Here is a 26,608-nt window from a genome sequence, read left to right as displayed (position 1 = left end):
AAATATGGGGCCGAAAAATGAACCTACCTAACTTTACTACAAAAAAGTAGTAGTATCTCGAAAATGAACGGCAAGTAGAGTCTGGACTTACAGTTTGAGTTTGAGCACCAGACATCCTGTATCAAAATCAAAATTGTGCGGTTTTCTGAAACTCTGAACTCCGGTTGCAAATTGCATCACCCCATCCCACACAATGGATTTCGGGCACTACATTTTGCGAGATATAATGATTTTCAAGTGTTTCCTTATATATCCATCAAATTTTTTTTTTTTCATCTTTTAGATAGTGCCCTCAAAATTTGATGATCAACCGAAGAAATTGCTTTGCCCAACAAAATGTTTTTTCTCTAATAATTAAATGCTCAGGTATAGCTTCCTCGGGTACAATTGGGAATATATGTCCAGTCCTGGTAATTTTACCTTTTGATTTGCCCATTACATTTAAATACACGTAAAAATTCAATTTTCAATTTACCCCATAGCCCTATTTTGTTATAGACGATAATGTTATTTTTATTATGATATATATATATATCTAAAAATGTCCGCAGTTCAAAAAAGAATATTATAAGGCTATGAATCAAACCTGAAATTTTAAAATCAGGGGCAATAATCCAGAAATTTATGGTCTGAAATGCGCAAATATCAAAAGGGACTGAGATCTTTGGGATATAAAGATATGTTTTAAGTTTTATCAGAATTGGATAAAAATTGTGACCTCTAGAGGGTCGACAACTTTCGTATTGCATAGTTTTACACAATTTGCGTACAAAGAGTGGCCATTTTGTTGGGCAGTTTCATTTCGATTTTCCCGAAATCCGAATTCAACCTTCATTATGGTGGAATGTTAAAATATTTAAACGGTTTTTAAAATCAGGGGCCATAATTCTGGAAGTTACTATCCGATATGCTCGAATATCGAAAGAAAACGAGATCTGTGGGTTATAAACATATATTTCAAGTTTCAACCAAATCGGATAAAAATTGTGACCTCTACAGTGTTCACAAGTAAAAACGTGATTTTTCGTACAATCAAGGGCCATAATCCATGAGGTTACAGTCCGATACATGCCAATATCGAAAGGAACCGAGATCTTAGGGTGATAAATTTCAAGTTTCGTTGAAATCGGATAACAATTATGACCTCTAGTGTGTTCACAAACAATTGTGGACGGACGAACGGACGGACAGGGGCGATGACAATATACGTCCACATGAAAATGTGGGCGTATAAAAAAGTACGATAAGTTCATTCCATATTGACTCGTCATCTGCCTTGTCGAACGATGCAATTGACAGCTTTCGGGGAGGGCGGGCGTGGGGGGGGGATTTAATTTCGGAACGGCAAATGAAATGCCCCTGTTGAGATAGTTTATTTAGTCAGCTCATGGTTTCTCACTCAACGTCGTGGAATTTAACTCCAGAATGTGATTCATTTTATTTGCGCAAACGCCTATCAATATATCCCTACTTTCGCACGAAGAAATTTTTAAAAAAATGAAATAACCAGGATATAACCATACCATTAACCTGTTTGTCAACCCTGTCGAATTTATACCAACACTACCGAATAACTTACTTACTATAGGACTCCTGCCACACATCACAGCACACCTAGATATATGATGTTTTAAGAGAACGAACAGCGTCTCACAGTTGACAATAGAAGACACGGGAGCTCTACAGTTTTAATCAGATATCGATCGCTAGAGTATAATGCTCGTCACATTTTAAATCTACCGTCATTTAAAGGGACAACTGGACTGTGTCGTGCTATGAAACTTGGATTTATTTAAAAGGAAATATTACGAATTTATTTACTTGTAATACAGAGAGAAAATAATATAGATATGTTGAAATTAACATATTTTCTAGCATATGTTATCTTGAGCTGTTTATCAGTCGAAGTTCGAGGTAAGTAATGATTTATACAATTATATGTATATGTAAATGTTCACATGTTTTGAAGACATTTGTTCCGTTTTTCCGTCATTGATGGTGTTATGAAAACTTTTATGATACAATCATTGCAACACGAGCTATACTTCATGTCAAATAGAACTCAAATATTTGCAAAAATGTAATGCTTAGAAACATTTAATTGCCTCTTGTCACTATTCGTGTGAGATTGGTTGTTTTTAATGTTTTTTCGCCTCATGATTATTCTTCCTGTTGAATTAAAGTTTTTGAAAATAACTTCAATTCTAAAAGTTTATTGTAGTATTACACTATTAAGTGTACTGTATAAAGTAAGTCATATTTTTAGGAGTGTGTTACTGTGATTGATGAGATATTTGCTCCACGTTGAAAAGAATATATTTTCAACACGTTCCCCATTTGTTTTGTCAGTTCGGGTCATATTGTTGTATTTTAATACTTATATAAGTTGACTGCGATGGCTCTACTAGTGGCATTAAGAAATGCGTAATTTTACTGTTTTATCAGTCAGTCTTTGGTATAACATTTTAGAAATCGCCATTTTCCCGTAATTACACGCAACCAATTAGTTTCAGCTTCTGAAATTCAATATCAAACTGGATTAGCCGAGAAAGTTCATCCCCAATTTCGGGCATGGTTCCCCCTGCCGGAGGGCTTGACAAGGACAGGTATCTAATCGTTCGCATGGGATGAAAACCGATCACATAAAACCGATCCCTTGACAGTTGGAATTCGATATAAGAGTAGGCCGTAGTGTCGCTGTCCGGTCAAAATATCTCTAATAGCACACTGTATGGCGTATGCCCGTCTTCATTAGCACATTTCGGAGCAGAACAGTAGGACGTTAAACTCCATTTCATTTCATTGGGTAGCATGTTAAAGATCCACTGACAGTTGGAATTCGAATTAAGAGTAGATTGCTATAATGGCAACATTTCCCGATAAACAACTCCATGGCGTATGCATTTCTTCATTAACCCGGTTGATGCAGAGTACTAAAAGGCAGTGATCCAAAAGATATACGACTATATTTAGCAAATGTTGTATTGCGATCGCCGAACGATATAGCTCCCATTTACTAATGAAATCTAAAACATATATAGTTTATATGTTGATTTTAATTATTTATAGATAAATATTCTTAACTCAACGTCAGAATCAGATATAAAGGGCGAGTCCCAGATATATCTTAGTAAATCAGATTAGTTAATTCTGAATAGAAAGATTCTTAGAAACATTCAAAATTTATCCTAGTCCCGTGTATTTATCTGAATATTTGTGGAACTTTTTCGTAAAAATACAAATTTGAATTACCTTATTATGTGGTTTCAAAACTACACTAACTTACCAGAGCCTATGTACCAATTTACCACAGTTCACATTGCACGATACAATTCCTTAATGTAGGCCGGGTTGCAGCAGATAAGTACATAGGAATTTAAACCCCATTCATTCATACAGATAATCCTCTATGTATGATTTAGATACAAATTATTGCATTGGGTTAATCTGGTGAGTTATTTCGATTAGTAACAAATGTAAACTTGACAAATCATATCAAACTTAATTAAGTTGACATTGTTATTTGTTACCCAAATCAAACTTAAGCCCAGGGCAAATCAAGCGATTACTCCCAATCAACGCAATATTGGGCTTTGAGATAAAATCTATTTGGACTATTTCTTCACTATTAACGTGCACCCTACGAATTGTGGGACTGCTCGGGAAAATCATAAAAATAACAGGTAGACTAAACCAAGAATTTATTATGTGCTTACTCGGAGGGTAAGATTACCAATAAAAGAGACAAAGAGAGAGTTATAAGGTTTAACGTCCACTCGACAACAAACTATTTCGGCACTAATATGGTACAATTTTATTTCGATAATTCGCTTGTGGATAGGAGTCTTTATTATCTTGGTTGGGGTACCGGAAAACCCGGAGAAAATCCACAAGTTTGGGCAGGCGACCCTATTGATTGTCACGCACAAGCTTGGTATCGAAACCACGGCACTTACACATAAGGAAAAGGCTTATCGGACAAGATGGTTATGTAGTTACAGCCCCCGTAACTGGAAGTATGTGTACGATTTTGAAGACAGGCTTTTTAACATTTCTTTAATTTCATTAAAATGTACTGTGACGGTATGGTTACATTTATGAAAGATTATTCAGTGTCATGCAACGATTAATAGCGGAGTTAATGCCCTTGTACAACAACACTGAGCACAAAAAAATGTAAGGATGCAATGACTTTCCGGATAAAATCAGTCCAATAAAATGACATCCATTATAATAGCTAAAATAACAATATAATTAATAAATAGCACCGTAAAGCACACATAACTAAAGGCTCCTTTCTCCTTTTATGCTTCATATATGGAGCCTTTCCCCTTTCATGTTAACGTTTAATTCAATTACGTGGAATGACTTTACATATTCTTTAGATGCAAATCATAGGTAAATTATCCTTCATACTACGTATATAGGTGAAATAGGGCGTGTCACAAATTGAAGTAAAAAGAAATATATTCAATTTGTGTAGTTCACGCCTATAGAGTGTGACGGTGATCTCATGTATATTCTAGTTCATCACACGATAAATAAACGGCTTCAAGAATCCATAACAGGGGGTTGGATGGCCGAATGGTTAGCACGGCACGTGCGCGCTGTATCATAAGGTCTGTCATTGAATCAACTGGCGTGGTTTCGATTCCCCGGTTGTACGTGACAAGGAGTAGGGTCGCCTGTCCAACCTCGTGGGTTTCCTCCGGTTTCCTCCCACTGCTAAAATTGAATCATGTGTAATAGTCCCGAAATGACATAGTTTGTGCCGAGTAGACGTTAAACCCCACATCTCTACCTGTCTCTCACTCTCTGTCCCTCTCATCATCCATTACTTTATATACATAGTTTTTGATTTAAATAAAATGTAGTTTATTTTATTTGATAAGTGATATAGTGCAGGTATATTTTTATAGTTTATATAGCTATCGTATAGATATGTTTATCTCTAAATATATGATATCAGTAAATAGCTTGTTTACTATGGTATACTTCCTCATCCCAAATTTAAACTTTGTCAAGGTTTTTTTTTTTACCTGTACACCGATGGACATCAGTTCATGTTACTAATGCCTCCCTCATACACCACTGACAGTCTGGCTGGAAAATCCTGAGGATTAAGAGAGAGAAATGTGTTTAACGTTCACGCGACACAAACTAGGTCGTTTTGGGACTAACACATGGTTCAGCTTTATGTCCATAATTCGATTGCGCGTAGGGATCTTTAGCCGTGGGAAGAAACCGGAGGAGGCAGGCGACTCTACTCGAAACCAAGCCACTTGACTCAATATCAGACCTTGTGATTTCACGGGTACGCCTTAAACCACTAGAACCCCCTCCCCTTCCCGAGGCTCGAACCCGGAACCTTCTGCTTAGTTAGCCAGGAACATATACACTGATCCACTGTGGCCCCAGAAGCTGTGTGGCTCCAGAAGCAAGTAGATAAGACATTATCAATTTCTTGTGGATATTCTGCGCAATATATTTATCATCCGATCCCAGAGTTATTACTATTATCTATAGAATCTTGTGAAGGGTCTAACCACCAATGTTGTCATTCGATAAGTTTGAAATGTATAGGCATCATTCATAGTACATTGTGACCAACTAGGCGAACTTAATATTGTATGCTTGACACTTAAATAATCTTGCGCGTATAATAAGGTATCCACGGGGGAACGTATTTTAGAAAACACTATATCATCTTTCACGTCAAACCTGCTGGCTTTTTTTTGGTGTCGTCATGCTCATGGTAAAGTATAATAAATAGAAATTTAACTCGGCTTATGTATGCCACAATACAGTGCATTCTTCTGATTTGTTCTAGTGATCAAATAACGTAGAATGAACGTCCTACTTTTCAGCACCTACCGGGATAATGAAGACAGGCATACCTATATACAGGGTGCTATGATGGAGTTTTGCATGTTCAGTAATTGAATTTAAACTGTCAAGGGTTGTTTTACGAGCGCGCCTATATGTGCCGCGGTATTTCGTCCCATCTGCAGACAGGCATACCTCTATACAGGATGCTATGATGGAGTTTTGTATGTTCAGTAATTGAATTCAAACTGTTAAGGGTTGTTTTACAAGCGCGCCTATGCGTACCTCGGTTTTTCGTCCCATCCGAACGACTTAACGCTGTCACTTGCCAGACCCCCAACAACACTGACATGGGAAAACCACAGCAGAAAAAAAAACACGGAACCTTCTCGGCTAACACCGGAAGCGAATCCGAGACCTCCTGTTTAGCGAGCCAGTGCCTTTCTAACGGAGCAACCTATTATGTAGACCCGTGCTCATCCCTTTCCTTCCATTCTCACCTGTCAAGGTTGACAAGGGAAGTGTTTCAAAGACGTACTGGTGATACAAAAACACAGAGATTCACCAGTGTACACATTTGCGTGCATGTTAAAGATCCCTTGACAGATGGAGCGTAGAGATATACTCTCCTAATACATTTATGTATCCAAATGTGTTGATCAGACAAACTCCACCCTTTCTCTTTCCTACTCATTAGCCATCAGTACCTTTGGATACTTATAAACTATAAATATTTTATCCTTACTGCACTCACTTATCAATAATAACCTTTTCCAACTAACCACACCAATTAATGTAGGGTAGATGTCATCTTCCCTAGTGGAGGTGAGATGCTTTTATATGAATGAGTTTCTAACGATTATTTCAATCATATGAAGTCCTCGCTATCACGATTTGCCACATGAGATTAAGATATACCTTTGATGTCTTGTAAATATAATTATGAAAGAGTTTTGTTGGTGTTATTTAAAGCTTTATATATATATAAACCATACTTCTATAAATAGGTACATTTTCATTAGGATTAGTAAATGTTTGACCGATGCATTAAAGGACAACGTTGACGTCCATCAATTTTACATATATGATAGAAATGGTTAAACAGATTCAAAAACGAAGTTTAACATAGAATACATCGTTCTTCGTATAATCGTCTTCAGAAGGATTACCAGTGTGCTGAAAAAATGTCTGTCTAGGTGTTACCCCTCTCTATCTCAACCGGCAACATTAACTGAATTCCTTTTTGCGTGACTTCCAGACTCTGCAAATGGTGGGTACAGAGCGCGCGACTAATAAAATAGCTATTATCGCAGATATTTTTCAGCAATGATTGTGGTCTATTTATCAGATTTTATAGATGTTGAGGGTATCGCACATCTGACAGTAATGAATTCTTTGTCTTACTTGCTAGGAATTATACGCCCATCCGAACCTCAAATTTTTAGGCAATCCCGACATTTCCACATTCATCGATTAAGGCCTAAATCGTATTACAAATTATACATTTTAGACTTCTTGGTGTGCGAAAAATGATAGATAATATTGTATTTATCCTATACTTTAAAGCTTACTATTCGAAAATAATCTGGATTACAATCTGGTTAGTGGTTACGGGTATCCTTAGACCCTTTGTAGTTGACCTGTTTGCCAGGCACGCCAAAAAGAAGCCCATATTGACTTATTATAAGTGTTTATTGTATTATTTTCAGGTGGGTCATGTGGAACTTATAATGGTAAGTTAATTACAATATTGAATACATCTTTTATTTATACTCTAATGATGACGAGTTTTCTATAAATATATAAAGTCATTGTAAGGATATTCTTGTTATGTTCAGTTGTAAACTTTGCAAATTGTGTGGCAATTCCACCCCTTGTTATGTTGAAAAAGCGTTTCTTCATCAACTTTTCAGCTAAATATCTTAAATTAATTGTATTGTAACTCTATTTTGAAAATAAAATATTGACTAGAAGAGGGGTAATTATTCCATTGATCTAATGATAGTTCGTCTAGTTATAGTACCACTCGACCACTCCACCCCCTGAGCTAGAAACTGTCACCATACCAGTAATAATGTGAAATATACTTAGATATGTAAAATCCACTTTCGTTAATATTCTGGCCAAACAATAAGTCATTATTTTACTAATGTTTGTTTTTGCAGCTGTACGCATGTGTCATGCAGAGACAAAAATCGGAACTACTATATATCTTGAATCAGATGTCCTCGCCACAGATAGAATAACACAATGTACCTGTACGGCTACTCTCATAAAATCAACCAGCGACGGGAACCAGCCAACTTTGACCATTTTCCCACCGTCTTCTTGGTCAACCTGTGATTATCGTCTGGATATGACTAGGCCTGGAATAAGTGGTGTATTCAATTGTTTAGGATCGACAAATTATGCCACACCATTTCAGTTACAAAATAATGGCGATGCAGTTAATATTGTGCTAGCTAAAGATATTGGCCCTGGAAACGAAATCAGCGAATGTAGTAGAATATTTCTACAAGCAAGTAAGTTAAAAGATTTTTTTAACGTGAATATTCATCTGATATGTTTGAATACCAAATATGGTAATGGTTAAATATACTGGAAACAGCAAGTTTAACGTAAGGTATTTTCAGACTATAATGGACGAAACCTACTTGCGTTGTAAAAATTCTGTCCCCTTGTCAATAAGTTTACCTCTAATTGAGTAGTAATGTTCAAACTTGTTATGGTATGCCCAGTATGTGACAGGGTCGGTTTATGATCCTGTCAGGTCCCCTGTTATGCGTTATGAATCCAAGAAATGTTTAACAATCCATTGTATACTTGTATATTAATTGAATCTATTTTCAAAGATAATTTTAGCACTTACGATTTTAATTCAACATTCACAAATTAAATAATCTTTTACTAAATCCCTGCAGACTCTTCGACTCTCAGAAACCCATGGGCTGCAAATCAAAAAGCGCATGCCTTGTCTGGGCTTCCTTTTCCGGGCTGCCTTTTCCGCTTCGGTTAAACAACTACCTCTCCCACCTTTTGAAACACAATAATTGGGGATCTAATTGGGGTATTATGTGCGTTATGGGAATGTATTGGCTGATGAGCAGTTTCTGCTTAGACCAAGCAGAGATAAGAACATTAATTAGCTGAGACTTACGAATATGGGGAGGGGGTAATAATTTGATTGTTATATGCTTTATAAAAATAATAAATGTACAAATTCAATGAGTGAAGTCTAGTTATTTGTGAGGGTCATCAGCCTCACCGTTGGCTTGTTTATATATACTTTTCAAAGTAGGGGGTATTGAAATGCAAATACCTATGCAGGATGTGATATGATAAATAGTCATGGACACTTGACATGCTTTGAGAGTATGTTCACAGATGAAGAACTTATCGCCCAAACCGAACCACTGATCGAGCTGCATGTCCGACACGCAATAGCGCCGTACACATGGGAGGGGTTCATTGTCAAATTTGACACTTCAAGGAAGGGTTGATGAAAACTGCCGCGTGTTGGGTTATCTATCCATGTTAGCATTCCTATCTGTTCTTGCATAATATTTACTGTTTAGCGTATCTTTGCTTTATGTTCATCGGGAGACGTGTTCGTCGACGTAAACGTCAACCGACAACACTGCAAGAATTGGGCGTGGCACTGCAAGGGGGGTGGGTCAGGTCCATTTTCACTTTTGACGGCGTATCTCTTTGCGAGTGAAATGAGGCCGTCAGATAAGCCGCCCATATGAACTATTTATGTTCATGTTTAGGCAATTGACCTCTAATAAAAACAGCAGTGCATTTCCGCAGTTTTGTATTGTTTCTGAATATCCCCTACTTTTTTTGAAGAGTATACATTATCTCCCCTATTCGCCAGAAAAGCTTTACACAATTATATTTCATGTTGGCTTAATTAGTTTCGACAAGGACATAAAATTGGCACAGTAAATTTAACCAAATCCACACTTCCAACTTTCCTGTAAATCAAAAGTTCATGTCATTTTTAGTGGGAGTTAATATATATAGACTATGATCGTTTTGTTTTTTATGTCTAAAATGGAAAATAGATATAATTATATTCGAGAATTTGCTGATAAGATCAAGAAGCTGTTATGGACAAGAAATACAGATAACAAATCATTAAATTGGAAGGGTATTTCTTCTTTGTTTACAAATATATTATGTAACATAAATATAGAGCAATCTTTTGTTCACGATTGCCAGTACTATAATCATACTATATTCTTTAAATTGTGTTATTTATTAAGATTCAAGTGAGTCGATGACAGTTACATGCCAAACCGGTGTAACCTCAACTGACCCCACAGCCCAACCGACCACAACGCAGACAACCACAACACAGGCAACAACACCCCTGCCGACACAACAACAAACAACGCAACCGACCACAACACAGCCAACTACACAACCTATTACGACGCAACCAACAACACAGCCAACCACAACACAATCAACAACACAACCAACCACAACACAGCCGCCAACTACGACAGCGCAACCAACCACAACGCAGTCTACTACATCAATGGCTCAACCAACAACAATGACCCAAGCAACAACAACAATGGTCCAAGCAACAACAATGACCCAAGCAACAACAACAATTGCCCAACCAACAACAACAATGGCCCAATCAACAACAACAATGGCCCAACCTACTACAACAATGGCCCAACCAACAACAACAATGGCCCAACCAACAACGATAATAGCCCAATCAACAACAACAATGGCCCAGCCAACAACAACAATGGCCCAGCCAACAACAACAGGACCTCAACCAGCAACACAATCAACAACTGGTGCTGGTCCTAATGATACCCGAGATCAGTCCAGAATTAAAGGAAAAGTAACAAAAGATGATTCAAACTCAGGCGAGTGTATTTGAGGCATATTTTGTGTTGGAGTGGGGATTCTATTTCAAATTGATCATTTGATCATGTTTTTAGATTATGTAATATAGACTTTCATAAATTCAGCTAAAATTGTTTGCTCATATTCATCAATATTTTAACATTTCATGTTTTTACAGACCTAATTATACCAGTAGCATGTGGCGTTGGACTTCTGCTGCTAATTATTGCGTTAGTTGCTGTTCTGTTGATGTAAGTATGATTATAAATCTAATCTACGGTTAATCGGCGTTGATTTAAGTCTAAGCTCCTTTCACATTAATGACACCTACATCCATCCGCCTATAGCAAAAGTAAGCATCGTGTAGCTATGGAATAATTTTACTCCACAAATTGAACAGTTTTATAGTTCAACTAGCCCAAATTGCTGAAATATTAGTAGCTATTGAATGATAATGAAGAGAACCACATGCCATACAGTGTACAATGAGTGACATTTTGCACGGACAACAATTGAATTTCATCTGTCAAGGGTTCTTTTACGTGTCCGTCAATGTTTACACGGGACCTGTGTTTTTCGTACAACCCGAACGACCAGACGCTGTTTCTTGGCGAACACCGGGGTTCAACCCGGGTCCGCCTATTCAATGAGCCAGCTGCTTACTCACTGAGCTACCGTGGCTTCTTATAAATTATATTATTAAAGGTCACGCATTTATTATAAGTGAGCATCGAATACAGAGACACATCAACACTCTCACTGGTCCTCTTACTGGTGTAAGTCTCAAAGAACAAGATATTTCTGATCATATTTTCGTAACATTTTTATACTCCGCCATCGAAAAGGACTGGGTCAAAAAATACAGTGCGAATCTAAACTAAGTTCTTTAAACTGTGAGGTGGTCCCAATGTATTCCTAATCATTAAGCTGTGGCCTCTTTGTATTGCTAATCTTTAAACTGTGAAGTAACACTTTATTTTCATTAACAATATCGTATTGTGTATTTTTTTTCATCTAGTCAAAAGAGTAGAAAGAAACGAGATGAAGAATTAGTGGATGGTGGTAACGCCAAAAATAACGACGGTTATGGTGAACCGACAGGAGCAGTGAACTCTGGTTACATGGAAGAAATTAACCCAAATAAAGGGTCGGTCTATGCCAGTGATGAGTTGAATGACGTTGTGGTGGAGTCGGATACTTCTCCTCCGCCTAATAATGTGAATACTGAAATAAGTGATGCACCTCCTAATTTAGAAAATATATCTACTAATGTCGGGAGTTCTGACCTAAGTGATGCTTCTCCTAATTACGACAATACACCTACTAATTTGGAGAGTTCTCAAATAAGCGATATAGCCAATTCACGAATCGCAGCGATTCATGACATTAACTAAAACTAAACACTAGCTTGCCTACTTCTTTTACTGTCCAAATAGGCCTGCAGCCAAACTTTCTAGCTTGTTTAGAAACACAATTCCGCTACAAGATCCTCAATCTAAACAAACTATACATTTGTGGAAGCTTATAACAACAGAAATACCAAGGTATCTTTTACGTGCACTCCAATGTTTAAACGGGACCTCGGTTTTTAGTCCCATCTGAACGACTATATGCTACCCCTTGCTAGACCCTCAGTCAGGCATCACTGACAAGGGGGAACCACGCCGGAAAACCACGATGCACTTTCTCGGCTAACACAGGGATCGAACACTGGACCTCCAGGTTAGCGCGCCAACATCTTACCAACTGAGCCACTGTGATCCCTTATAACAACAGCAACACAAATCCCCCGAGTTCCAAGCAAAATGTTTGCAATAACTCGATAAGGATATGATGAAAATCGTCAGTATTGTCGAGTAAATGCTAGAAAATTTGGCTGCAGGCCTAAAAACTCCTTTCCAAAGTTAGGCATTTAAGAAAATTAACCTTTTACTAAGTAATTGATTTAAAGAAAACTTTTACAGCGATATATTTAGGATTGAGCACACATTGTTCAAATAATATATACTGTGCGGAATATTAAGCCCACTACAGTATATACAATAAATACAAAATCAAACATATATATTTACAATAAAATCATATAAAAGCTGTAAAAGAAAATCCATTAAATAATACCTCATTACTTGTTATTTGTCATATTTTAACTAAATCTACATTGACGGTTATTGCTTTTACTCGTTTTATGAAGTACAGTCGTGAAAGTATGAAAATAATATTAAATGGACCTTAATACATAATTATCCAGGTTGCATTTACATTTACTATGCGCTTTTACTCGATATATCTCAGATTAAATATAAATGGTGTATTAATGTATGCATTATGTTTTTGTCCACGGTAATCCTAATCTAAAAACGTCTCATAATTTAAATCTAATCCTGCCATTCGACGGACAACCATCGTCAAGGTCGGTCGCATATTTGGATCACTGCCTTGTCATACTCTTTCCATTGAAGCATCGAAGAAAGCCAAAATCGTAATGCAGGCAATGGCTTCTCATTATTCAAGAGATTGGGCATCATATTTGTGCCTATCAACAAAATAAAAAAAATAATGATAATATGATTATTCTCATAACGCGTTTCCATTAATTGATAAAACAACCGTGACGTCACTGTTACAAGATACCTCTGTATTATAATGTTATTGGTTTAATAGTTTACTGGTGTCAAGAATGCGTCAGTGAGGTCATCAATACAACTAACAGCTCTTTCAAAATAATGTCTCCAAGCTGAAAATTATGGCCATGTTGTTTAGAAAATGTGTGTGTTTTGAGCATCGAAATTAACTATTAGTCGTGTTTCTACTATCTACCTCTAATAGACTTGGTGGTTCTGGAGAAACCCGTGACGTCACGAGCATATTCTTTAAATTAATGGACCCCACCCTTTAAAGCGTATTATAATAAAGGCAAATTATAGAACTAGACATTTTCCTAAAATTGATGACACTAATATGCTCCATAACTTGGTTGTTTTCTTATAGATGTTCGCTTTAATGTATTATACATGTAGATATATATATCCATTGTCATGGTAATCTATTATTCTAAGAATGTATGGTATTTTCAATATTTTGTATACATTATTAATATCTGAAGACGCCTATAGAAGGCAGATAGCTAGCTTATATGATTTAATGTATGTCAGAATGAAGTAAAGTGGAAATTTTTTTTTTTTACCTTGACGTATTTTTTTTTATATAGCTTCACACTATATTTAACAACGTCCGATTATATGCTTGTCCGATTAAATGATCTTTTTATACGCTACATTTTCATGTGGACCTATATTGTCGTCGTCCCTGACATGCTACAGGTCACAATTTTTATCAGGTTATGACAAAACTTGAAATATAGATTTATATCCCAACGATCTCGATTCCTTTCGATATTGGCATGGATTATGGCGCCTGATTGTACACAATTCATGTTTTAGCTTGTTGACCCTCTAGAGGTCACAATTTTTATCTGATTTTGATGAAACTTCAAATTTATGTTTATTACTCACAGATGTCGGTTCCTTTCGATATTTGCGCATATTGGACGGTCACCTTTTGGCTCCTGATATTACGAACAATCACGTTTTTAGCTTGTGGACCCTCTAGAGGCCACAGTTTTTATCTAATTTTAAAACCCGTTCAATTATTACACCATAATGGTGATTGAGTACGAATTGCGTGAAAATCGGACCAAAACTGTCGGACAAAATGGCTGCCCCTCGTACGCAAATACTGTAAAAATATTATATAACAAGGTCACACTTTTCATCCAATTTTGATGAAACTTAAAATGCATGTTTATAATCCACATATCATGGTTCCTTTCGATATTCCCGCATATCGAATCGTAACTTCCTGAATTATGGCCCTTGAATATACGGAAAATTACGTTTTTAGCTTGTGGGCCCACCAGCGGTCACAATTTTTATCCGATTGAAAAATGGCCTCTCCTTGTACACAAATAGTGTAAGAGTATGTAATACGATGGCTGTGGACCCTCTAGAAGTTATGATTTTTTTATCAGATTTTGATGAAACTTGAAATGTATGTTTATAACCCAAAGACCTTGGTCACTTTCGATATTCGCGTATCAGACCGTAAGGTCTTGGATTACGGTCCCTGATTACACGAAAAATCATGGGTTTTTTTTTTAGCTTACGGGTTCTCTGAGGTCACAATTTTTATCCGGGTTTAAAAAAAAACATTTAAATATATCACCATTCCACCATAATGAAGATTAAATTAGAATTTAGGGAAAATCGAAATGAAACTGACCCACAAAATGGCCACTCTTTGTACGCAAATTGTGTAAAAGTATATAATAAGAAGGTTGTGGACCCGCTAGAGATCACAATTTTTATCCGACTTTGATGAATACTTGAAATATATCTTTATATCCCAAAGATATCAGTCTCTTTCGAATATTTCCCACAATAACTTTCTGTGTTATGGCCCCTGATTATACAAAAACTCGCTTTAGTTTTTAGCTTGTTCTCTATCCATCTCTTGCAAAATGTGGACGTATCTTGCATGGCAACCATTGGTTTTCTGTTTTCATTAAACAAACTAATGCTATATAGTGACAAGTCCAGCACAAATTCCTGACAATACAAATTTATTTAGTATATAAAAACATAACAATATGATATTTGGTTAATGATGGTTTGTATATTTTTTAAACATAAAAATCAATCAAGTAAAGCAGATTTCTAATTAAAGCAATCTAAAAAAAAGTCCATAGCGGAAAGTGATATATTGTTAGAAAGAATTGACATTTTGTTCCCATTTCAATTGTTCTTTTTGTATATTAACCACAGCAGACGAATTCTCTATTGCACTATTAAAGAATTTAACATTGAACATAAAAATAATATCACTCAAAAATAAAGAAATATCAGACAAAACTTTATTATTGACATCAACATTTACAAATTTCATGATCGAATGTATTATATCATGTATAATAACTTGTTATTGTTATTATTGAGAGATTAATTGTTACTGGTTTTAAAAATGTATAATGTTTATCTGTATAACGTTTGTTCACATTTTTGCAATAAATATGTTTAATACTTTTACTTTAGTTTTTCACAAAAAGAATCAGTCTATGAAAATATAATATTTTACCTTAAATATTAAAGAATATCTCCGAATTGTGAACAGAACCCGTGCCAACTGTTGCAGGAAAACATAAATTTTCATCATTATTCTATGACAATTCTGGAAGACCATTACACCCCAAACTCCGAATATCAAAGTGATTTAAAAATAATAAGCTGATGATTTATGATTGATAACTATCACCGGCAGGATGAACAAATGAGAGACAGTTTTATAAAATGGCTAGAGTCGTGATTAGCTATAAGGTCCATCTTGGACTGGCTGTGATAAAGGGAAAGTTATATACATTTGGTAATCCAACATGAGACTGGTTAAACTGTGCTGTCCATTGAAAGGGAGGTAATTTATTTCCTAAAGTTGGTCCATTCACAATGTCAGCTTGCAGGTTCAAGGCCATTGTGAAATCTGTCACCTAGTAAAATAATAATCAAAGAATAATTGTCATGATAATAACCAGGCAAGCATTTTAATTATTGAACTGAAAATTTCCTGTTGGATAGACAATGATGTAGAAAATTTGTCATCATCTTTAATACAAGCATTGCCCTTGATAGTTCATGGTAATGTTACTTATGGCCGATGTTGATGCTGCTGCTTCTCATATTGCTGCTGATGATGATGAAGCAGATGCTAATACTGACGAGTGTAGAAAAAGACTAATAACAAAATAGCAAGCAGACATCCAAGCAATATAAGGTAAGGAATAAGATTAATTTTTCAATAATTATAAAGGAGAAAGAAAATGGCTTTAAAATCCGGAAATAAATCTTATCTATTTACCTTTGTATCATAGCAACCAAACGCCCCAGCGCCTGTAGCTTCTAAATCTCCACGACAACAAATAGTATTGCAGGGATTATTTTCTGAATAGGTATCATCTTTATAATCTAGTATTAAAAGAGGGGGTGATATTATAGTTCATCGCCATTAATGTATTAAACACTAGTACATTTTGTTCATTACTAAACATTTAACATGTGTAAATGTGTGTTGAAAACTAAACATGTATTAAATGTGTACATTTTTGTTCGTTACAACATTAATTTAAATATCAAACATCTAATAGCCCAAACAATACTATAACATGTTATATACATCTAATAGTCCAAGCAATACTATGACATGTTATATACAGATTCGATTAAATGTGAAATGTATTGCAAATCATTCTTAATATATCATTGTCTAAACTTACCATTATATCTCATTATATTTTTAAAGGAATCCAAATCTAATATTTTTCCCTCGTCACGACGGAATATTTTAGCTCGAGGAGCCAGTTGATAAGAAGCATCTACGCCATGTTTGGCTACAAAATCTGGATATCCACTTTTTTCATATACATCATCAAAGAACGGGACGTTATAAGATGGCCAATATCCTACAATAGAATTGTTTTATTCTCAAATTACACAACAAAATACATCCATATTCAGGCAAACCCAAGTTTGAAATATTGCTTATACTTATTGGTTTGCACTTCCTCCAAATAATAATTGTTAACATTTCAAAAAGCATCTAAAATATATTAGCGGACAATGTCTTTCCGAAATCAAAGATAGGTTGTCAGGCAACGAAACATACGCCCACAGCAGCTAAATCGTCCGGGCAGTCAACAAGAGTTGTCGCATATTTTTACTTTTTTCGGTAATGAAACATTTATAATACACTAAAATCTGATTAAGAGCAACAACTCAGAAAACCATTAGAATTTGTTTGGTTTTTATAAAGTTCTGCCCCATGCTAACGTTTTGTATACAAAACTTTTAATACTGTATCATGGATTAAGCTGTTCCAAATTCATTGAAAATCAATATACTTGTTCGTCTCAAGATCATAAACTCTGTGTATCAATCTGAAGTCAATCGGATATTAACTTTAGACTCTAGAGCGTCCACAAGATTTTTCAAAGTGATCAAGGACCATAACTCTGGCAGTAATTATCAGAAATCGCTGAAAATCAATAGGCTTCTTCGTCTCATGACCTTAAACACTGTGTATAAATTTAAGTCAATCGGATATTAACTTTCGCCTCTAGAGCGTCCACAAGATTTTTTGAAGTGATCAAGAGCCATAACTCTGGCAGTAATTATAAGAAATCGCTGAAAATCAATAGGCTTCTTCGTCTCATGACCATAAACACTGTGTATAAATTTAAAGTCAATCGGATATTAACTTTGGCCTCTAGAGCGTCCACAAGATTTTTTGAAGTGATCAAGGGCCATAACTCTGGCAGTAATTATCGGAAATCGCTGAAAATCAATAGGCTTCTTCGTCTCATGGCCTGAGACTGTATATAAATTTAAAGTCAATCGGATATTAACTTTAGCCTCTAGAGCGTCCACAAGCAATTGTGGACGCCGGACGGACGGACGGACGGGGGCGACGACAATATACGACCACATTTCAATGTGGGCGTATAAAAAGGTAAAGTACAGCATTAAAACATCTAATGAGTAAATTACGCTAATGTGTTATTTTGTACTTTTAGATTACCATCAATGGTACTCAACGTTACTACAATTTGTACTTTTGAACTATCATTAATGGTAATTATGGACTACCGCCGGTCGTGCTATAATTTGTACTCTTGGGCTATTATTTTGGTAATTATGGACGATCGTCAATCGTACTACGATTTGTGCTTATGTACAATTGCTAATGGTACTTATGGACTATCGCTAATGGTACTTATGAACTATCATTAATGGTACTTTTGGACTATCCTAATGGTACTTATGAACTATCATTAACAGTACTTATGGATTATAATTAATGCTACTATATTGTTTACTTATGGACTAGCATTAATGGTACTATATTTTGTACTACCATCAATGTACCTATATTTTGGATAATGTATAAATTTGTAGTTTACACCTTACCTGTTCTTAATATCTTGGTTTGATCACCAGATGCTACCAATGAAGGGATTTGTTCTACTACCCATAATGCATTATCTCTTATTTCTTTTCCCAGTGAAATCTGCTTGAGATCTATTACCATATACTGATTGTTGTATGTACCTGAAATAATTTACAGCATAGTATGTCTTAATTCAATTATTGGAAAATAATTTTGGATTCTTTCTGATAGCCAATATTAGGAGTCTACCTATCATCGATCTTAAAGTACTAGATGTAGTAAACGATAAAGTATTAATATGTATCACCGTAAACGTCAAAGTATTAGTAAGCATCACCATAAACCACAAAGTATTAGTAAGCATCACCGTAAACAACAAAGTATTGGTAAGTATCAGTGTAAACAACAAAGTATTAGTTATATTATTATGGTATAATACTACATACATTCATATAGTAGGTATCATTGTAAATTACAAAGTAACATGCATTTAATGCCACATCTGGAAAACAAGGAAAGTTTTGCCATCACAAGGGACACAACTTTCTTGGGCCGACAACTCACCTGAATTATATCGCTCAAGAGCTTTAGCCCATTCCTCACCAGAATTTGCCATCATATTAGCTACCCGAACTCTCTGCCAGGCAAACAGACTTTGGGGAGTACAGTATTTATATAGTGTTTTATCAAATAAATTGTTAGTTGTCTGTAACATAACCATCTGACTACTCATCATATAGAAATCATCTATAGACTCTAAAAATCCTAAAATAAAAATAAATTCAAACATTGGTGTCTTAATGCAAATCACAACAATTATGAATAATATGAAAATATTATGTTACTTCTTGGATAAGTAGATTAAGATTGACTGGGTACAACACGTTGCAAGTAATTTGTGGACGACTGAAAGCAACCGGTGGCAACGCGTTCCTACAACTGACTGAAAATGGCCTTTAGCTGTCGTTCATGTTCTACTTCTTTGGAAATAGTTTTATCCAGTTTCTACAGTCTACACCGTCGTAGTACTTACGCGCACTAAAATCAATAATGATGCCATTTAGTCGCATTCCGCTGATCAAACGTGGAATCACTGCTGGCCAGCTTCAGGTGAGAACAATAATACATCTTGAACAAGACATAAATTGGGTTAGTAGATAGAAATTTTATCGGAATTTCTATGCAAAGAAAATGTTAAATTACCTGGGTAACTAGAGAATGACAGCTTTTTAGCGGCTGTATTTGGATTACTGACATTAAAATTCCAGTGTTTATATATTCTTGAAGTACCACCATAATTAAACCACGTTGAATGAGACATAAACAGATCTTCATAGGCTCCCAACACCTGTGGATATATTACAGAGGAAATATGCGGAATGGAAATAAAAGAGTAGGGGTGTGTCATGTAGCAATTGTTGGATTGATCGCAAGAAACGACCACCGATTGGAAAATATCAATTGCATATCAATCAGATCGATCCCTTTGTCACATTAAGAAATAGTTTACCTAGATTATGTAATAAAAAATAAAAGGAATTTACGGGATTCTCACTTATTTTGTAGGTCATTTTGAAGCTGATTAAAGTATCTAGTTTACATGACACACGAAGCTGCATTATTTGTTTTTCTTGTGGATAAGCAGAGAGACAAACAAGAAGATGAACATTGCATCCGTGAACAACAAATGATTTGTTCTTGTAAGTGGAACACACAATATATCTACTGAATTCCCGACATCTATTATCATCATACGTAATAGAAACACAAAAGGAGAAATTTAACCGACAAGACTCTTTACCTACCTTCACCATAGCCGAACATCGTCCGCCTGTAATAATATATCTAAATGCTTCTTCTCTAGTCATATTTCTCCAATCAGCTATACCCTGAGGATAAACTATGGCGATCAGATCTGATAGATCTCCATTACTGTTCATCATTTGAAAATCATACATCTGTAAATCCTACAATTACAAAGAAAACAGGTTGATGAACGTCTTGTTTTGTCGGCGACATCACCCTCAAGAAAGTATGAACGAACGAACGAATATCGGCTCGATTTAAATATTTCCAAAGGAGACGGATAAACCTTTAAAGCCTCTGAAATCAAGGTCGGAAACGTTGCTCTGAAAATTTGGATTTGGTTTCCTAGAGAGAGCAAACATGCCTGGCCTCATGCACGACACTGAATTAACCGCTTGGAGCAGGATTTTAGAAACCGAAGGTTCCGTGATAAAAGATAACCTCGGGCCTAAAGGAACCAACCTAGTTGTTTAAATGCAACAGCACAACAACACTTTGTTCGCTATGTGAATACCTCACATTAAAATTGACATCAGATGTTATAGAAATAATAAGTACCGGTAAAGATTTTTGTGTAAGTCGGGCAGCTTGGTAACCCTCTAATAATCCATCAAATTGAGATGTTACCAATCCAACATGGGTCCAAAACGGATCTTTCTTGGCATTCTCCTTGATCATTTTCCTCATCCATTGATCTTGTGCCGCGAAATATTTCATTAGTTTAGGTATAATTACTGCACTTTCTGGTTTGTTGAAGAAAATATCCAATACGTTTTTATGATGATCAGCTATTCTCCTGTAATTAAATGGAATTCGACCCATGGACGTGATCAGAGAGTCACTAGATGATGCACCTTTTTCCACCTATTTTGATGCCCTAGTGGTGGGCGTATGTATCCCGGTTTCCCACAAGGTAGACTCCTGTGCGTGCGATAATATAATAAAACAAAATAAGACAACTTGTCTATGATATCACCCTCAGTGGAAGCGGACTTTAAACAAGGAGCAGCTTCTTCGTGTACACGTGAGCAACGAGGTTCATTGAGTATTGTACTGTTTTCCCTTTGTCAGTGGTTCAGGGCGGGGAGGCTAAACCAAGGTCCACCCGCATATCCGTTATAGTTTAAAATTGATGAAGAGTAGGCAAAATTACCCTTATGCTACCCGGTTAATGCTAAATAGTAGCACGTTAAGCCCCATTTGATTTCGTAATGTACACGTATATTTGAATAAAAGTCCGTAAATTAGCTCTGGTATGTGTAAGAAAATCTCAATAAATATAGGAAATATACCCCAATTTACCAAATTATTCACATTCCTATATTGAAAAGATTATTAATATTAGTCAACTTAACGGCCATTAAAAGCATTACAAATGCACATATATTGTCAATTTGCTTAAAAATATTCAATATGTCTAAAGAAAACCCAACAAAATAAAAGTAGAAAAAAACAAAAACTTACGCAGCAGTAAACACACCTTCTAGAAATCCAGCAGCAAACATGATATCATCATCTAGAGCTTGTGTTTGTCCATGTCCTGCTACAATATCTAATATACCCCAGCCAACATCTAATAAACTGTCGTTAAAGGTACCAAAGGCTGTAGCACCAAGCATATCAACTTGATTGGCTGTATATGTACACGCTTTATCTGAACAGTATGCGCTGCCATTCTGAAACGTTCCACCTGGAATACATGTTTATGAACAACCATTTTAAAATTGTACATTAAAATCAAATTACATCGATAGACAGCTAACATAGGCATTATGTTAAACAATATATATATTCTTTCTAAATACTGAACGGAATCGAACCATTATTTGGATTGATAAGAGATAAGCCTTTCACAATAATGCTGTTTGCCAGAGATTCCTATATCGCCAAAACCACGCCCAGAGACTTTAAACATTTGGCAAAATCACTTATTGCAGATTTTGATTGATCAGGTTCCATTAAAGAGAGAAATAAAGGGAGGGTACGTTGGTGGGGTAAATTGGTACCCAGAGCAATCATGCATTCCCAGTCCTCACATTCCCGTCTTGGCTAGAAGCTTCACCATTCGCATATAGATGATAGACACGGTGGTCTAAGGTGCACACATTCGACCACGCTATTAACACATAGAACAACATTTGAATTGTGTGTGTACAATTTCGAATTCACACTAGCCATTTTTTTTATTAATTTGAGATTTACACAGATTACTAATGTATATTGGTAAATGTGGTTATTGAAAATATTCAACGCATGTACTTAATAGAAAATACTTTCGTGATTTATAATAGTTATGCAGCATATGTTTTATATTAGCAAGGATTCTCGGAGAGTCATGCATTCCCGAGAAAAGGACAATTGAGAGTAACACTCACAAAGGTAAAAGCAATTGATGAATAGGTTATTGACCATATTCAACGCATGTACTTTAAAATACAAAATAATTTTGTGTATTATAATAGTCCTGAATATGTAGTATGTCAGCAAGGATTCTCGGAGAGTCAAGCATTCCAGGCAAAAAAATGAATTCCCGGTTGTGTAACTTATTTCCCGCGTCCATTATATATAAAAAAGAGAAAATGAAGCAAAGCATGACATGTTAGAGCTTATAAAATATCATTACTATTCGTAAAAAACAATATTAGCGAATTGCCATCAAAATAGACAACCCTGCTTCAAGAATAGGAAGAATAGGGGGAGAATTTCACGAGGTATTCTATATCGCAAAAGAAAATAAATATATTATCATATTCACAATTACTTTACCTTCATTTAATTATAAGGTATTTTCTTTTAACCTCCCTGAAAACCGCTTACACATTTATACGATATGTCTAGTTCTACCCCCCAGACTTGGTAAATTTGTCTTAAATTTTATCCAAACACACTTTTTATCAATAGACGAAACCCCTAAAAGCATCTCCCTCACCACCCCGTTTTAGAAACAAGAAACGAGGTCGTTACTTCAGACTATAACTTCGGTTCCCTCCCACTGCTAAACACCCCAACGCGAATTATTGAAATAAAATTGAACCATGTGTTAGTCCCGAGTCTGCCCCGAGTCTGAAATTTGGGGTATAGGGGTATCTCGTACAGGGGAGTAACATAGGCCAGGTGGCGTCAGTCTACTACTTCTGGTTTCGGAGTTATGACCCCCGAGCGAAGCCGGGTATCCTGCTAGTAATATATAATAGGCAAGTAGAGAGAGAGAGAGAGAGAAATGGGGTTTAACGTCCACTCGACACAAACTAGGTCATTTCGGGACTAACATATGGTTTAATTTTATTTACATAATTCGCTTGCGCGTAGGGGTCTTTAGCAGTGGGAGGAAATCGGAGGACCCGGAGAAAACCCACGAGGTTGGACAGGCGACCCTACTCCTTGCCACGTACAACCGGGGATTCGAAACCACGCCAGTAGACTCAATGACAGACTGTATGATACAGCGCGCACACGCTAACCATTCAGCCATCCAACCCCCCAATAGGCAAGTAGAGATGGCAATAGGTTAAAAATAACACTGACTTACCGAAGCATAAAGGCAGTGTTAAAACAACTGACAAGAGGCCCACTGCCTTCATGGTTAGGCTATTCAATTCAGTAGATCGACAGCCTTGTATAAATCCCTCGAATCTATCTTGTGATTAATAACGACATGTATACTTTCTGGGATACATATACCAAGCTGACCTCAAAATAATCATGTGACCAATCTATTATTGATTTTATAGTACGTACAGCTACACAAATCACGAGTTGTTGAAGACATTTGTACACCAGGTCACGTGACAATCACGTGATAGCTACTTTTATCAACGAATGCCAGATATCAATAACAAAGCTGTTTTACGTTATAAATATAAAAATTAAACCATCAAATTATATATGGCGGCTCTGTGAACTAATTATATAGCTAACTATACAAAGCAAGTAAAGTTATTTATGCTTGAATTTAAAATGAAATGAAATCAAATCAAATGGGGTTTAACGTCCTAAGGTTCTGCGCCGACTACTGCATGAGGGAAAGTGTGTTCGGACAGCGGCACTACGACTTACTTTTATATCGAATTCCAGTTGTCAATGGTTCATTTAAGTACACGCTAATATGTATACATGAGCTTGATTTTTCGTCTCATATGAACGACAGTGTGCCCCTTATTTTGACAGGCCCTCCGTCCTGCACCACTAACAATACGGGAACCACGCTGGAATATACTGATGAACTTTCTCGGTCAATACAGGGTTTGAACATGGCACAGCTCACCGAGCCATCGAGGCTCCCAAACTTTAAAGGAGTCTGAATTTGGATTGGCTTCACAAAACACTTCGTTGTACGCATCCCCCCCCACACACACACACACATACAAACCATGGGCGTGGATTTAGGGGGAGGGAGGCGGGGGCGGGGGGCAGGACCCCCCATTAGAATCGAAAGGGGGACGAATAGGTCTCTGTCCCCTCCATGATTTTGATCGCCCAGACAGATTTTCAGGTTTATATCCACATGAATGTCCCGTTCTGAAGGCTATCTAACCACTGCCTTGGGTCTCGCCACAGTAATTCATTTTCACGACGTAATTGTAGGTAGTCAATTTTACCATATCGTCATTATATTACCCCTAGTTACAGCTTTCATCAAAATAACACTGGTAAACTGTTCGTAATTATTATTTTTGTTTGGTAATGAAAGGTTCCAGGGTTCATCCGCCCGCCCCCCCCCCCTCAAGTTATGACAAATCCACGCCCTTGATACCAACCACTTGATTACTGAAAATGCTTGATCCATGCCAGCAATGCATTAAAGATCAATATAATAACCAATCCATGAAAACATAGATATGAATAATCATAAAAATAATCTGTTTCAGGTTTGCCATTAATTTATAGTTTTAATATTATATTAATTGCGCGTTCGTGAAATGTTGACAAATCTATTAACGTGGTGAAAAATCATAATTATAATAGTAATATCATTTATGCCATTTAATAATATCTGGGATAAAATAATACTCGAATTTGTACGTCCGTCTGTTTGCCAGTTAACGTTTCACTGACACATCGATGAACTATAAGAGATGCAACCCTCTTACAATTGGAGCCATGGTGACTGTAGCTAGCTAGATTAATCCCAGACAATAAACTGATGCAATAGTCTATTCTGAACCGAGGGTAATAATACTTGTGTAAGAAAATATCATATCTATTACTTTGAAACCATATGTGTTGACACGGGTTTATGTGCGATGGCGATTAGCACGGTTGAATGATTTAAATAAACAATTTACCATCACATGGTCCATATGGTACCATGCTACTTTTCAACTTAAATCTGAACATGCCTTATATAAATAATACGTTCTGGCGACTATATAATAAAATAATATAATAATACGAACAGATTTTAACGAAGTAACGACAACCTAAAAACAAAAAATTTCCATGAGTAATGGCGGTGCCACTTTTCCAATTGTCAACAATTCTTATAACAACCAGATAAATAAAATAAAACCCGATTGGCTTTCGCTACTTTAACTTTCTCACAAAGATGTCACGATCGGTATTTACTGTTCAGTTCACAATAGCCGGACATTTAAATGTGCATTAAATGGAGTTAAACTGTCATTATATAAAAATAATTTCCCAGATCACAAAAACAATGTTTGGTGTAATCTCACTGGGATGCTAAGCACTGGTTGTTGCTTCTGAAATGAACTGCGGTAATTACACACTATAACGCAGTCACCCATTGTCCTGGCGGGCATATTCTTTTACACTATTTAATGTTCAAATACACTGATCATTTTGTTTAAAGGCTTGATGAAATGTAACGATAACACAATAAAGAATACAATAGAAATCCTATCTAATTTCACTGGATATTACTATCCTAGTCGTTTCGTCGTGGCTATCTTTTTCTAAGATATTGAGCTACCCTAATACTTGGAATTCTTGGTTTAGGCTGTCAGCCGTGAGAATTAATCGTTTCTCTTCTGTCGATCAAATGTCAATGGAACAGTTCGTCCGGCCACCGAAATGATTTTTTATTCTTTCTTGACCTGCACGTCTACGTGAGACTTGAGAAGACTAAACGGGGTTTGATGTGACGAACGTT

At 36.2% G+C, this 26,608-nt stretch overlaps 2 protein-coding genes across 4 annotated transcripts; one reads left to right on the top strand and one right to left on the bottom strand.

Annotated features, from left to right (window-relative positions):
* The first annotated feature begins 1,406 nt into the window (after window positions 1–1,406).
* LOC126810899 (uncharacterized) lies at window positions 1,407–15,782 on the top strand. 2 transcript variants are annotated; one of them, XM_056098580.1, is made up of 7 exons: window positions 1,407–1,914; window positions 7,536–7,559; window positions 7,992–8,348; window positions 10,095–10,675; window positions 10,709–10,721; window positions 10,880–10,952; window positions 11,720–15,782. In XM_056098580.1, the coding sequence occupies exons 1-7, from the start codon at window positions 1,851–1,853 to the stop codon at window positions 12,093–12,095; spliced, it is 1,488 nt and encodes a 495-aa protein (XP_055954555.1). In that variant the 5' UTR covers window positions 1,407–1,850; the 3' UTR covers window positions 12,096–15,782. The 2 variants fall into 2 exon arrangements, with proteins under 2 accessions (XP_055954555.1, XP_050392212.1); XM_050536255.2 differs by having other exon boundaries at window positions 1,409–1,914; window positions 10,095–10,721.
* On the bottom strand, window positions 15,303–26,516 carry LOC126810896 (phospholipase B-like 1). 2 transcript variants are annotated; one of them, XM_050536249.2, is made up of 10 exons: window positions 25,917–26,516; window positions 21,961–22,186; window positions 21,055–21,292; window positions 20,496–20,657; window positions 19,894–20,038; window positions 19,255–19,455; window positions 18,711–18,851; window positions 17,021–17,206; window positions 16,606–16,712; window positions 15,303–16,237 (listed from the first exon to the last, which is right to left on the bottom strand). In XM_050536249.2, exons 2-10 carry the CDS (start codon window positions 22,113–22,115, stop codon window positions 16,064–16,066), a joined length of 1,509 nt encoding a protein of 502 aa, XP_050392206.1. In that variant the 5' UTR covers window positions 22,116–22,186; window positions 25,917–26,516; the 3' UTR covers window positions 15,303–16,063. The 2 variants fall into 2 exon arrangements, with proteins under 2 accessions (XP_050392206.1, XP_050392205.1); XM_050536248.2 differs by lacking the exon at window positions 25,917–26,516 and adding an exon at window positions 24,026–24,278.
* Window positions 26,517–26,608: the final 92 nt, after the last annotated feature.

The sequence above is a fragment of the Patella vulgata genome, chromosome 2 (assembly GCF_932274485.2).
Source record: "Patella vulgata chromosome 2, xgPatVulg1.2, whole genome shotgun sequence".
NCBI classification, from domain to species: Eukaryota; Metazoa; Mollusca; class Gastropoda; family Patellidae; genus Patella; species Patella vulgata.
Note: the sequence above shows the minus strand (reverse complement) of the source record. Positions and strands in the feature narration are given on the sequence as shown.

What these genes read in the sequence shown, in the direction of transcription:
- LOC126810896 (XM_050536248.2), bottom strand. Translation starts at nt 24,077, where the DNA reads ATGAAGGCAGTGGGCCTCTTGTCAGTTGTTTTAACACTGCCTTTATGC. An exon ending in GTCATTCTCTAGTTACCCAG is followed by an intron (nt 19,456 to 19,893) that starts GTAATTTAACAT and finishes TTTTTATTTTAG; the next exon opens with GATTTTTAGAGTCTATAGAT. An exon ending in AAATATAATGAGATATAATG is followed by an intron (nt 16,713 to 17,020) that starts GTAAGTTTAGAC and finishes TTTTAATACTAG; the next exon opens with ATTATAAAGATGATACCTAT.
- LOC126810899 (XM_050536255.2), top strand. Translation starts at nt 1,851, where the DNA reads ATGTTGAAATTAACATATTTTCTAGCATATGTTATCTTGAGCTGTTTA. An exon ending in GTCATGTGGAACTTATAATG is followed by an intron (nt 7,560 to 7,991) that starts GTAAGTTAATTA and finishes TTGTTTTTGCAG; the next exon opens with CTGTACGCATGTGTCATGCA. An exon ending in TAGAATATTTCTACAAGCAA is followed by an intron (nt 8,349 to 10,094) that starts GTAAGTTAAAAG and finishes TTATTTATTAAG; the next exon opens with ATTCAAGTGAGTCGATGACA.